Consider the following 15,238-nt stretch of genomic DNA (forward strand, 5'->3'; position numbering starts at 1 on the left):
GTCTTTTGGGGAACTTCAGTGCACTTTGCACTCACTTTTCAGGGTCTTGGGGAGGGCTATTTTTCTAACTCTCACTATTTTCTAATAGTCCTAGCGAACCTCTACAAGGTCACATAGGTTTGGGGTCCATTCGTGGTTCGCATTCCACTTTTGGAGTATATGGTTTGTGTTGCCCTTATCCCTATGTGTCCCCATTGCATCCTATTGTAACTATACATTGTTTGCACTGTTTTCTAAGACTATACTGCATATTTTTGGTATTGTGTACATATAACTTGTGTATAATTGCTATCCTCATACTGAGGGTACTCACTGAGATACTTTGGCATATTGTCATAAAAATAAAGTACCTTTATTTTTAGTATATCTGTGTATTGTGTTTTCTTATGATATTGTGCAAGTGACACTAGTGGTACTGTAGGAGCTTCACTCGTCTCCTAGTTCAGCCTAAGCTGCTCTGCTAAGCTACCATTATCTATCAGCCTATGCTGCTAGACACCCTATACACTAATAAGGGATAACTGGGCCTGGTGCAAGGTGCAAGTACCCCTTGGTACTCACTACAAGCCAGTCCAGCCTCCTACACCGCGACAGTGTACAACGCCAGCACATCCCATTGTCCCACTTTACAGGTCAGGCAGCCACCATTTCAGGGGCCCACATGGCTTTATTTTTAACTGCGTCACACATACCTAGGCCTTGCCTCAACACTCATACAGGCACAATTCGGGTTATGAATGGTTTTCTGAGTAAGCTGTGTTTACGTCCCTCTGAGTTGGTTGACTCTGTGCTCGCTGTTGTCCTTAATAGGCACCGTCCACTGGGACATGTGAGGAGATGGCAGCATCCTCCGGTGTACAGACCACTGGTGGACCTGTCGACAATGGATTAAAGACATGTAATCATCACCTACAGGCTTCATCGTGCCACGATCCTGGAACTGTGTGCCCTGTTGGAGCCAGATCTTATGTCAGCTATCCGCCATCCCACAGGAATCCCCCCTCAAGTGCAGGTGCTGTCAGTACTCCATTTCCTTGCAAGTGGGTCTTTACTGACAACAGTGACCATAGCATCAGGGATGCCCCAGCCTATGTTTTCCAACGTGTTGTCCAGAGTGTTGTCTGCCCTGCTGAAACACATGCGTAGCTACATCGTTTTCCCTTAGGTGGAGGATTTTCCTACAGTGAAAGGTGACTTCTATGCCCTGGGACATATCCCCAACATCATAGGTGCCATTTATGGGACACATGTGGCCTTGCCCCCCCGCAGGAGTAAACAGGTGTACAGAAACCGTAAGAGTTACCATTCGATGAATGTGCAGATGGTGTGTTTGGCAGACCAGTACATCTCCCATGTTAATGCCAAATTCCCTGGCTCAGTGCATGATGCTTACATCCTGTGGAATAGCAGCATCCCTTATGTGATGGGGCAACTCCAGAGGCACCGTGTGTGGCTATTAGGTGAGCACCTGGAATCAAATCAGTGGGAATAGTTGTCTGGGCCTGGCGATATTTCTACAGGTTAGTGTGTGTCTAACAGTTATCCCTCGCCATTTGCAGGTGACTGGCTACCCCAACCTCTCATGGCTACTGACCCCAGTGAGGAAGCCCAGGACAAGGGCAGAGGAACACTACAATGAGGAACATGGGCAAACTAGGAGGATTATAGAGCGGACCTTCGGCCTCCTGAAGGCCAGGTTCCGGTGCCTCCATATCACAGGTGGTTCCCTATTTAACTCACCAAAGAATGTGTGTCAGATCATCGTGGCCTGCTGTATGCTTCACAACTTAGCTTTGCGACGACAGGTGCTTTTTCTGCAGGAGGATGTTCCAGATGGAGGTGTTGTGGCAGCTGTGGAGCCTGTGGACAGCGAAGACGAGGAAGCAGAAGAAGAGGACATCGACAACAGGAACTCTGTGATCCTGTAATACTTCCAGTGAGACACAGGTAAGAAGACAAACCTGCCTACTACATGTACTTTAACACTACTTCCTCTCTACTGTCTGTCCTTTTCACCGAGTGTATGGTCACTGAGTTGTCACTTTCCCTTACGATTTCACAGATCTGGGTCACACAGTTTGACATCTGCTTTGTTTCCTCATGGACTAGAGCTGTGTGACATATGTTGACATTACAATTGAAAGAGCATTTTGTCACTGTAATTGCTAATACACTATTTCGAAATCACAGACAGACTCCAGATTGTTTTGTGCTTTAAGGGTGTTTATTTCAGTGCTCAATATTGGAGGGGGTTGTAAAATGGTGAGGGTGTGATGGTGGAGGAATGTCCATGACAGAGTCAGTCTATTAGTCTCACAGGTGCATTGTCCAAAGGGGCATAGGAAGTGGAGCTGGGGCAGTTTGAGGATGGACAGGGTGACAAGGTGGGACAAAAGGATGACATTCAGGGCGGTCTAATTTCTTGGCTGGGGTCTTGGCATCGTTCTCTGTGTATGTCCTGGATCTCAGGGACCGTTTGGGGGGTGGTTCTCCCTCTGCAGGGGGTGGGGTGCTGGTGTGGTGGTCCTGTGGCGGTGCCTCCCGTCAACTAGTGCCGGAGGAGCTGGTGGGCAGTTCATCATCCATGCTAGTGTCAGGGGCCCCTTGTTGTGCCACAGTGTCCCTCCTGGTGTTGAGGACTTCCTTCAGCACCCCTACGATGGTGCCCAGGGTGGAATTGATAGATCTGAGTTCCACCCAGAAGCCAAAATACTGTTCCTCCTGCAGCCGCTGCGTCTCCTGAAACTTGGCCAGTACCGTTGCCATCGTTTCCTGGGAATGATGGTACGCTCCCATGATGTTGGAGAGGGCCTCATGGAGAGTGGGTTCCCTCGGCTTGTCCTCCCCCTGTCGCACAGGAGCCCTCCCAGTTCCCCTGTTTCCCTGGGCCTCTGTCCCCTGAACCGTGTGCCCACTGCCACTGCCCCCAGGTCCCTGTTGTTGTTGGGGTGGTGGGTTAGCCTGGGTTTCCTGTAGTGGTGGACACACTGCTGATTGACGTGTCCTGGGGACAGAGGTATGGGCACGCTGGGTGGGTGCTGTGCTGGTGTTTCCAGAGGGGGCAAGGTCTGTAGTGGCCTGTGCAAGTGTTAGGGGAACCGACTGTCCCAAGGTCCCAGATGGGCCGGGCTGGTCGTCAAGATCCAGTTGGACAGAGCTGCTATCATCACTGTGGGCCTCTTCTGTTGGTGGTGTGGACATGTGTGGACCCTCCTGTGCGGTGACGTTGGGTAGGGGTCCTGCAGGGGTGGAAAAGCATGATTATTGCATCTGGGTGTACCATGGTGTGCAATGGGTGGGTGACCGTGTACCCCAGTGCTTGCATTCCTGTGTGGGACCTTCTGTGTTGATGGTTTAGGGGGGTGTATGGGTATGTGCAGTGGCCATGCATTGGTGATGGGTGTCCATGCTTTGTTGTTGCATGCAGGGGATAGGTGTTGGGATGTGTGGTTTGTGATATTGGGACATTTGTGAGGAGTAGGAGTGATGGGGGTGAGGGCGAGGGTGGGGGTATGTGATGGCATGCAGGTAGGGTGGGGGATATAGTAGTTAAGGTTTGACTTACCAGAGTCCATTCCTCCAGCTACTCCTTCGAGGCCCTCAGGATGCAAAATAGCCAAGACTTGCTCCTCCCATGTTGTTGGTTGTGGGGAAGGAGGTGGGGGTCTGCTGCCAGTCCTCTGAACCGCAAGGTGGTGTCTTAAGACCACAGAACGCACCTTCCCCGTAGTTCATTCCACCTCTTCCTGATGTCATCCCTATTACTTGGGTGCTGTCCCACTGCGTTGACCCTGTCCACTATTCTTCGCCATAGCTCCATCTTCCTAGCTATGGAGGTGTGCTGCACCTGTGATCCGAATAGCTGTGGCTCTACCCGGATGATTTCCTCCACCATGACCTTGAGCTCCTCCTCAGAGAACTTGGGGTGTCTTTGCCGTGCCCTGGTGTGGTGTGGGTAATGTGTGGAGTGGTGTGCGTTGTGATATGTGGGGTGATATTCAGTAGTGTGTTGTGTGAGGTGCGTGGATGTTATGTGGGTGATGGTATTGTGTGCCTGTGCATGCTTGGTTGTAGATTGTAGTGTCTCTCTCTGGCCTTCTGTCGCAATTGTGGTCGTAGGGGTTTGTGGGTGATGTGGGTGTGTGTTTTATATTGTATTGGGTGTGTGGGAGTGGTGTGTGTATGTGTATCAGGTGTGTGTATTTTGAACTGTCCAATGTGGTAGTGTTTTGTAAATGTGTGTGTATTTTGAGTGCGACGGTGTGTACCGCCAATGGAATACCGTGGTTGAAAGACAGCCGCGTGGATTCGTGGGTCGTGATAGTGTGGGTGTCTTTCTGTTGGCGTGACGCTGGAGGTTTTGTTATCGCCAGTTTATCACTGACCGTTGGTGTGGCGGACTTGTGTGGGTGTCTCAATTTTGGCGGATTCCGAGCTGTGGGTCATAATGACCGTGGCGGAATTCCGCTTCCGCGGCGGTGTGTTGGCGGTCTTCTGCACGGCGGTAAGCGGCTTTTACCGACAATGTTGTAATGAGGGCCTTAATGACTTAGATCAACTGATATTACTTCTTTTATCCATAAGCTGCAACAAAAGAAATGGCAACATCCTAGAAAGATCATTCCCAATTGTATTCATTTGTTTATTGGAGTGTAATTGATGCACTCTTTCATTAGTCTAGACAGTTCCTATATTTCTTGTTCACCCCATGTTCCCTCATGCTTTAGGTAGGCATTTCCGGCATGCTGTACTTACAAAGCATTGCACCACTTTGTAAACCCTTGCGCCACATTATGCTTTTGCAATGCACAATGTATGCAAGTAGGTGCTCCAGCGCTGAGAGGCCCCAAAAAATGACACAGTGATTTTTTGTGCAATTTTTAATGCCTGCTCAGATATTAAATGGGCTTCCCTTTGCTTTGCTGAAGTAGAGTCAAAAATTTTCACACTAGTGTAGTAAAGCGCTACAATAGCATCTAAAATGTTGACACTATTGTGCTTACGACCGCCATGGTGCACAGTATTGTAAATACGGAGCAACCATGGTGTCATTAGGTGCTGATAGAGGAGGCACAAGAAAAGTGGTGCATCATCTATGATGCACCACTTTCTTGTAAATATGCCCCTATGTTTTTCACTGCTACCTCGGAGACCTGCAATTATGTCCATCTCCATCTCAGCCTTTTTGATCTGTCAATCAATCAATCAATCAATCAATCAGACATATGTAAAGACCAACACTGTCCCCCCTAGGGCAATCTAAGTGCTGAGGGTGCTATGTCAATGACGAACAGCCAGGTCTTGAGATTCTTTCTGAAGTTCTCCGAGGAGGTGCTGTACAAAGGAGGCGGGACAAGTAATTCCAGGTCCTGGCAAGGATGTAGAAGGAGAGGCCCCCGCTGGGGTATGTGCACAGGTAAGTGAGGAGGAGCATAGGTGTCCTGTGGGCAGGTCGAAGTTCAGTCGATGGATGATGTAAGACAGTCCTTGATCTTGTAGAGCTTTGTAGGTGTGTGTGAGCATCTTGAACTGGCATCTCTTGTGGATGGGGAGTCAGTGGAGGATTTTGAGGTGGGGATGATGTGGTTCCACTTGGGGAGGGCCAAGATGAGTCTGGCTGCAGAATTCTGTTGGGTCTGGAGCCTTCTGAGGAGTTAGGGGGAGATGCCGGCATAGAAAGCATTGCCGTCGTTGAGGCTACTGGTGACAAAGGCCTGGGTGACGGTCTTTTTTTGAGTTGACTGGAAGCCATCTGTAGATTCTGTGGAACAGGCAAAGGATGTGAAAGCAGAAGGAGGCAAATGAACTGATTTGTTGTTTCATGGTCAGTTTGTTGTTGAGGATGATACCTAGGTTAGAGGCATGGTCTAAAGGTGGCGATGTGTGTCCGAGTTCTGCTGGTCACCGTGAGAAAGTAGCCTCTTTCTAGCATGGTTACCCCCACTTTTGACCTGTTTGTGAGTGTGTGTCAGTGTATTTTTACTGTGTCACTGGGATCCTGCTAGCTAGGACCCCAGTGCTCATAGATGAAAACCTATATGTCAGTGTGTTTTGCCTGTCTCACTGGGATCCTGCTATCCAGGACCCCAGTGCTCATAGTTTATGGCCTAATGTGTATGCCTGTGTAATGCCTAACTGTGTCACTGAGGCTCTGCTAACCTTTAAATTTGTCAATGCAGGTTAGTGACCATTTTCTCCAATTCTAATTGGCACACTGGAGCACCCTTATAATTCCCTAGTATATGGTACCTAGGTACCCAGGGTATTGGAGTATTGGGCTCTTAGCTACAGCTACCACTGCTGGACTCGCAGCGGTAAAAGTACCTCTCTGTGGAATTACTAAGCCAGATGTGCAAAATTGCAACATTTTAGTAAATATGGAGCATCCCTCCAGTATTCCCAGAGAAACTTTAGTGCAGCAGCCCTGCACTGCCTCTAAACATTTAGGAGAGCAGCCCTGTCCTAGTGTGGTGCTTATAGGACAGCAGCCCTGCCCTGCTCCAACTCAAGAGAAACAGAAATCCTGTTCTCTCTTACAGCCATATGGGGAAAGGTTTTGCCAAGCTATGGCTTTATTGCATTTCCTGCATGTCTAGCATTTCCTGCATTTGACATAGGCCCAGTGGACCAATCCCACTGCCCAACTTGAAAATATACTCATAGGAACTCTGAGGGGCATATTTATACTCCGTTTGCGCCGAATTTGCGTCGTTTTTTTTTACGCAAATTCGACGCAAAACTAACTCCATATTTATACTTTGGCGTTAGACGCGTCTAGCACCAAAGTTCATGGAGTTTGCGCCATTTTTTAGCGTGGACACCTACCTTGCGTTAATGAGATGCAAGGTAGGCGTTGCCGTCTAAAAAATGACTCCCAGGCCTGTGCGCCGTATTTACACTCCCGTGCAAAAATGGCGCACGGGAGTGGGCGGGTCAAAAAAAATGATGTCTAGTCGCGTTAGCGTAATTTTTTAACGCCTGCTCAGGGCAGGCGTTAAGGGACCTGGGGGCTCGGAATGAGCCCACAGGTGCCCTCCCATGCCCCCAGGGACACCCCCTGCCACCCTTACCCACCCCAGGAGGACGCCCAAGGATGGAGGGACCCACCCCAGGGACATTAAGGTAAGTTCAGGTAAGTATATATATATTTTTTTTTGTGGCATGGGGGGGCCTGATTTGTGCCCCCCTACATGCCACTATGCCCAATGACCATGCCCGGGGGACATAAGTCCCCTGGGCATGGCCATTGGGCAAGGGGGCATGACTCCTGTCTTTGCTAAGACAGGAGTCATGTTAATGGCGTCTGGGCGGCAAAAAAAAATGTCGCAAATCGGGTTGAGGCGATAATTTTGCCTCAGCCTGACTTGCCCCATTTTTTGACGCCCAAACTCCATTTTCCCCTACGCCGGCGCTGCCTGGTGTGTGTCGTTTGTTTTGGCGCACACCACTCCGCAGCGACGGCTAACGCCGGCTAACGTCATTGAATAAATACGGCGCCCGCATGGCGCTTCAGAATGGCGTTAGCCGGCGTTAACTTTAGCGTTGGCGCAGTTGTGCGTCGAAAAGTATAAATATGGCCCTGAGAATTTACACTCACACTGTTGGTTAGGTAAAAATCTCCAAGCAGGGTGGTTTACATCCCCACAGGGAAGTAACCATATAGTGGATGATTAAGGGAGTAACCACTCTAATGCAGATCTACTCTCCACTTATCACCACTTAGACAATAAAGTCTCAACTGGCCAAGGTTAGCCTTATTGTCCTTCGTTTGGGGGGGTATGTGAGAAAGTAGCCTCTTTCTAGCATGGTTACCCCCACTTCTGATCTGTTTGTGAGTGTGTGTCAGTGTGTTTTTACTGTCTCACTGAGATCCTGCTAGACAGGACCCCAGTACTCATAGATAAAAACCTATATGTCAGAGTGTTGTGCCTGTCTCACTGGGATCCTGCTAGCCAGGACCCCAGAGCTCATAGTTTATGGCCTAATGTGTATGCCTGTGTAATGCCTAACTGTGTCACTGAGGCTCTGCTAGTCAGAACCTCAGTGCTTATGCTCTCTCTGCTTTTAAATTTGTCACTGTAAGCCAGTGACTACATTTACCAATTTCAATTGGCATACTGGACCCCCCCTTATAAGTCCCTGGTATATGGTGCCTAGCTACCCATGGCATTGGGGTTCCAGGAGATCCATATAGGCTGCAGCATTTCTTTTGCCACCCACAGGGAGCACAGACAAACCCTTGCACAGGCCTGCCATTGCAGCCTGCATGAAATAACACACACGTTATTTCACAGCCATTTTCACTGCACTTAAGTAACTTATAAGTCACCTATATGTCTGACCTTCTCTTGCTGAAGGTTAGGTGCAAAGTTACTAAGTGTGAGGGCACCCTTGCACTAGCACAGGTGCCCCCACATAGTTCAGGGCCATTTCCCCGGACGTTGTGAGTGCGGGGACGCCATTACACATGTGCACTACATATAGGTCAATACCTATATGTAGCTTCACAATGCTAACTCAGAATCATCTGGCCATGTAACATGTCTAAGATCATGGAATTGTCCCCCATTCCAAATCTGGTATTGGGGAGCCAAGTCCATGCATCCTGGGGGCTCCACCATGGACCCCCAGTACTGCCAAACCAGCTCTCTGAGGCTTGCACTGCAGCTACAGCTGCTGACACCTCACAGAAAGGGTTCTGCCCTCCTGGTGCCTGGCAGCCCAGTCCCAGTAAGGCAGAGCAAAGCATTTCCTCTGAGAGCAGGGTGTTACACCCTCTCCCTTTGGAAATAGGTGTTACAGGCTGGGGAGAGGTAGCCTCCCCAGCCTCTGGATATACTTTGAAGGGCACAGATGATGCCCTCCTTGCATAAACCAGTATACACCGGTTCAGGGACCCCTTCTCCCCTGCTCTGGCGGGAAACTGGACAAAGGAAATGGGAGTGACCACTCCCCTGTCCATCACCACCCCAGGGGTGGTGCCCAGAGCTCCTCCAGTGTGTCCCAGACTTCAGCCATCTTGCTTTCCAAGGTGTGGGATCACTCTGGAGGGCTCTGAGTGGCCAGTGCCAGCAGGTGACATCAGAGACCCCTCCTGATAGGTCCATACCTGATAAGGTAACCAATCCCCCTCTCAGGGCTATTTAGGGTCTCTCCTGTGGGTTGTCTTTAGATTCTGTTTGCAAGTTTCCTTCAGGAATCCTCTGCAACAACTTCAGACTCTTCTGACTTCGGATCAACCGCAGCCTGCTCCAAGAAACGCTGTAACTGCAACAAAGTGTCTACAAGAAACACTTTTCCTCAGCAACTGCAACAGTTTCCACGGTGTGCATGCTCTGGGGACTCCCTGTCTTCATCCTGCACCAGAAGGACCGATGAAATCTCCCGTGGAGTGACGAAGTCACTCCCCTGCTCCAAGCAGGCACCTTCCAAGGCAACGACCGGTACCCTGGGACTCCTTTCACAGTGATGAGCATGCTCCTAAGGTAACAGAGGGTGGACATCATCAACATAGACTGTACTGAGGACCTGCTGACGCCATTTGGAGGAGGTAAGACCCTGCCTTCCCCTGACAGCGACGGTACACCTGTGTACTGCGTCTTCTTCGCCTCCTGAGGCCTCTGTGCACTCTTTGCAAAATTCCTTTGTGCACTGCCTGGCCCAGATCCCCAGCACTCCATCCTGCAACGCAGAACTCGCTGAGCTGTTCTCCAGCGGCGTGGGACCTTCTTTTGTTGTGTTGCATCCACTGCATTTTGCTCCTCCTTTGAACCCGGATCTTGCAGCTTCTGGGTATGCTGGCTGACATCCTAAGGGCTCTCTAAAGTGCCGAGAGCCCCCTCTTCCTCCTCAAACAGAGTTGAGGCCCCCAGATTCCTCCTGGGTCCACCCAGCACCATTTTGATGAAAAATTCACTTATGTTGTATTCAAGGCTTGCTGGAGCCTTCCACCACGAAATCTCATCTGCAACAATCTTCACATCATGGGATATCTTTTGCATTATGCAGGAACCTGCTGGCATCTTCCTAGGGTACATTTCTGCAGTCTTCGACTAACCGGGGACTCTTTTTTTGCACCCTCCTCTGGGTTGACAGGGGCTCCTGTCCTTCCTGGAACTTCTTTCGACTTCTGAACTTGGTTCTCTTTCTTTGCAGGTCTTCAGGTCCAATTATCCAGCAGTTGTTCTTTGCAGACTTGGTTGGTTGCTGCAAAATCCCAAAAAAGAGGTGTAGTATGTCCTAAGGAAACTTGCAGTACTTTACTCCTGCTTTTATGGGCTCTGGGGTGGGGTAATTTACTTACCTTTACTGTATTCTTACTCTCCCAGCAATTCTGCACACACTACACTTGTCTAGGGGGGAATTCGTGATTCACATTCCACCTTCTTAGTAAATGGTTTGTGTTGCCCCAGACCCATTTTCTCTCATTGCATTCTATAGCATTTCCTATGGTTTGCATTGTTCTATGACTACTTACTTGTCTAATTTTGGTGTCTAGTGTATATATTGTGTATAATACTTACCTCCAGAAGGAATATTGCCTCTAAGATATTTTTGGTACTGTGTCACCCAAATAAATACATTTATTTTTGGTAACACTGAGTATTGTCTTTACTTGTGTATAAGTACTGTGTAACTATAAGTGGTATTGCATGAGCTTTGCATGTCTCCTAGTTCAGCCTAAGCTGCTCTGCCATAGCACCACTATCAGCCTAAGCTGCTACAACACTACTACTTCACTAATAAGGGATAACTGGACCTGGTATAAGTTGTAAGTACCCAAGGTATCCACTACAAACCAGACCAGCCTTCTACAATTACCAGCTGTGGTTCCAAACTGAGGTGTTCTTCCCTAAGGTCAGTACTTCTGTCTTGTCGGATTTGAGTTTGAGGCATTCACTTCTCATCCAGTTGGCTGTGTTGGTCATGACATTGCAGAAGTTTGTTGTGGCGTAGGCGGGGTCCTCAGTGAGCAAGAGGATTAGTAATGATAGAAAGCCACGACCATCACCACCTCCAGAGTATTGCTGTCCTTTTTACATTCCTCCTAGCTAAGCAGAATTTGTAGATCTGTGCCCTGTATATTTGTAGCTTAATTTCTACTTGCGTTCAAGTGAGACATAGCATTACCTGGGATTAGACCGATGATCTGGAGAGATCAACTTCATTGCACATGCTTTGAGATAAAATACAAGGGGCTTGTATATTGACCTACCTGTGGTTCTATAAGATTGAAGTGATGAGGGGGTCATTCAAGATGGGTTTGTGTTTAGGTGATTGTTATTTTTTTTATTTTTTTATCAGCCTGCTCGTCTGGTGATGCAATGGGGTGGTGCTTTGTCATGTCTTCAGTGATGTGCATTTGGACTGAGGCAATATTGGGAGGGGTTCAGAAGATAAAACAATGTTATTTGCTATTTGAGGTTTTACAACACAACTTCAAAGAGTCATACATTTTAGTAGTCATTCATCATAACCGTGCTACTGGGGAACTTGCTATTATTCAGTTTCTTTTCTGTTCTTACATGTTGCTTTTATTAGCTCAATAGATGAGAATTAATGTATGCCAAGTTATTCTGATTATTCAGTATGTGAGGTCTCTCTTTGTATTTTAGTGGTACTGGTCTATTTCGGTGCTTAGCAGACTACACCATGACATCGTTTAGAGCTTAGTGGCAGCTTCTGTGGTTAAGATGGGCAATGACTTATGATCTAACTAACTCTGTTTAACAAAATGTTATCTGCATTTTTGGGGCCTTTCCTAACTGATGTACTTATCCTGGGAAACAGCTGGGTTTGGACATCAATGCCATAGAAGAATAAGACTGGGATTGACTGTGATTCATGAAGATGCATCTGAAGATTTTGAGTCAGGATCAACAGCCTGTCAGGGCATTATGGTGAGAGGGGCCAGGAAAGCTTTTCTCATCAATGAAGGATGAAGATCAGGCACCAGCAGAAATAGCCATAAATAATGAGCAGTTGAAAGGGAGCATGTTGAAACAACAAGATGCTAATCATAGAGCAAAGTAAGTCATTTCAACAGCTGCCAAAAGTAATGTTTGGCAGGGGTTGTCGTCACTTGTTTGCCTTTGTGACCCTCAGTCGATCTATTTGACCAGCAGTTGCAGCTGGAGAGGAACCTATTAGCGTAGCATATTATGCATCATTGACAATGGTTTTGCAATGTGTAGCAGCAGGCATGACATGCAAACAATCTCTCAGCATTTAGACTATCACACAAGTAAAGTGAATTGACTAGTTTGACTTTCATTTACATATAGAGGAATCCAACGCACACACATGTGCATGTTTCTCCACATGCCTCTACATCCTAACACAAACACACAGGTGTACATACACAGAGAAGCACATGCAAACGTGCACATGCATGCACCCAAGTGCATGCATGCAAAATGTGAACACACTCTCTTACTCATTCTGCTCTTTTGATAAACATAGTGGAATGTATGTTTAATAGATCTCTTGTGAAACACTTTATTTTTTTCACAGATCAGTCATTCAGCTGTGCTGTCCACCTTGAGTGACAAAGTAAAGTTTCCATCCTTCCTTCGCACAGTACCTGGAAACACCTTCCAGAATATTGCTCTTGCACGTCTCATAGGCCACTTCCATTGGACCTGGGTCGGCATGATCATTTCAGATGATGAGGTGGGTTTGCAGGGAGGCCAAGAAATAAGAAGAGTTAATGAGGAAAATGGTGGCTGTGTGGCATTTATTGAGAAAATGCACTTGCTGTACTCCAAAGAGAAGGTCCTCAAAGCCGTTGAACGGATCCGTAGACATTCTGTGAAGGTGATCATTATCCACAGTGCGGAGATGCATGTCAAGCTCTTGTTAGAAACTATTTATGCACAGAATGGGGTGGACAAAGTATTGGTATTCTCTGCACTTTTTGCCATGACACCTGGAATTTTTGCGAATCAGGCATGGAAAATACTCAACGGCACTTTGGGACTTGTACCCTATACAGGCAGCATGCCAGGATTTGAAGCATTTCTGTACAATCAGAATCCAGACCAATGCCCTGGTGACATCTTCATTATCAGCTTCTGGGAGCAGGCATTCAGCTGTAGATGGCACCAGCCCAACAAGACAGGTGTCTTCAGTCCCGAGGAGCAGGAAGGACAGGTGGTGTCCTGCTCTGGGAGGGAGACTGTGAATGAGTTAAACAAGCCAATCTTCGAACTCAATGATCTGAGCTACACCTACCACAGTTACGCAGCAGCCTACGCCTTTGCGCATGCACTTAACGCACTGGTATTCTGCACACCAGGGAAAGGTCCCTTCACCAATGGAAGATGTGCTGACATCAATCACATTCGGCCTTGGCAGGTAACGGCAATCATGTTCTGAACACACAAACATGTCAGAAATCTATGGCTCGACAGTTTTCTGCTGGAAGTATTTGCATTTTTTTTAATGTATTGGCTAAAAAACATAAAAAGAATTGTATAGTAGTATTTGAATTTTTCAGCGATAAAATATGAATTTGTCAATAGTAAATTGAATAGTACTTGATGTAAGCTTTACATTATACCATATAATCTATTTTTCAAGTTATCCACTGCCGTTCCAGTAAATAAAATTAGTAAAATAAATGCTGCTCATAGCTTGTACTGACAAATTCATATACCACCAAAGTATACATTCTCTTTAATTTTCTCCCATTCCTCACAAACCCCTTTTAGCTTCCACTTCTCCTTCAGATTTAAGAAACTTGGCTAACTTCCCACTGGAGCATTAAAACATCAGTACAAATCCTGGATGACATCCACCATACACTGGATAAGATCAAATCCTGCCTGCTTGTTCTAATCTAAAAACAGCCTTCATCACATTTGATCACTCCAGATCAAGGGCCTGATTTTGATTTTGGCAGACGGTGATAGTATTGCAGCCACTGCAGAGTACTTTATTCCCACAATGTCGAGGTTACTCCACCTGCCAAATTTAGAGGTCTGGCAGCTCAGCGGACAAATCTTGCATTTACAGGATCTGCTGTCACCGCAGTCCCGTTCAATGCATTGAACGCGTGGTGTGTGGCTCTGTCAACATGGCGGCGCTGCACTGCACACTTTTGATTTATTTTTTTATTTTTTAAAAACAAAACCCCAAAGTGGGATTTTGTTGTGGGAAAAAAACAATGACTCCACTCACCATGGGAGTTAGTTCCATGGTGTGGGGGTCATTGAAAGGTTTTTATTTTTGCATACCACCACATTTTCAGTGGCGCTTTGCAAAAGTAATACTTGCCCATGTGTCTGCCCACTCTAAATTGGGTGGGTGGGCACATGGCCAAACATCCAACAGCCCTTACTCTCTTGGGCCATTGGAGCAGTAGAGACAGAGTCGTATCCCCCATCTACATACTGATGGTCAGCTCATCTGTAAATCAGGCGGGTAGACCTTCAGTTTGCCTGGGAAGGTACTCTGTTGCTTTTGCGAAACCTGGATTCAAGGACTCTGTACTCTAATGGTTTGTCTCCTTCCTCTGCATGTGCTCTCAAATTGTATAAATCTACAACAATATTTCTGTTGTGGAGTCCACAAGGTTGCATCCTATCACCAATGCTCTTCAATCTTGTGTGGAATCACTGGCTGAAATCCTGAAATCTGCAAGATTCTTAGGCCCATATTTATACTTTTTTAGCGACGCATTTGTGCCGCTTTTTGATGCAAAAGCAGTGCAAACTTACAAAATACAATTGAATTTTGCAAGTTTGCTCCGCTTTTGCATCACAAAATGACGCAAATGCGGCACTAAAAAAGTACAAATATGGCCCTTAATGACATCCTCAGTTTAACATCAAAGCTAGTTGCCAAAGAACGTTCACAGACTCAACCCTAAATAGATTTATTCTATTATGTCCCAGACCTGCTGGATTTCACACCCTCCTTGTCACCATTGATCTGCCCACTGTGAATAATGCTAGATCCACGCGTAGCCAAATTCTAAAGAAACTGAAACCTATCCCACAACCAGATTACTTGGAAACAACCACCCATATCCTGATAATACGTCAATTAAAGTTTGGCAATGCGGCTCTAGCAGGGGTTTCTCAATCTGCCCTTACTCTCGTAAAAGCTGTCTTACATGCAGCAGCCAGGCTACTATCCTCAACAAAGAAATGTGACCACATTTCCCGAATACTCCTGAATCTACACTGGCTCCCTATCATGGCCAGAATCAAATTCACCCTGAAATACCTAACTT

General features: G+C 47.1%; 1 protein-coding gene across 1 annotated transcript in view; it reads left to right on the plus strand.

Moving 5' to 3' along the window:
- LOC138249291 (extracellular calcium-sensing receptor-like) overlaps nt 1–15,238 on the plus strand; it is a 137,887-nt gene that overhangs the window by 90,349 nt on the left and 32,300 nt on the right. The window contains exon 4 of the mRNA XM_069203247.1: nt 12,514–13,356. Coding sequence (XP_069059348.1) covers nt 12,514–13,356 — 843 coding nt within the window. The remainder of the gene's footprint in view (nt 1–12,513; nt 13,357–15,238) is intronic.

This window comes from Pleurodeles waltl, chromosome 8 (genome assembly GCF_031143425.1).
Source record: "Pleurodeles waltl isolate 20211129_DDA chromosome 8, aPleWal1.hap1.20221129, whole genome shotgun sequence".
NCBI classification, from domain to species: domain Eukaryota; kingdom Metazoa; phylum Chordata; class Amphibia; order Caudata; family Salamandridae; genus Pleurodeles; species Pleurodeles waltl.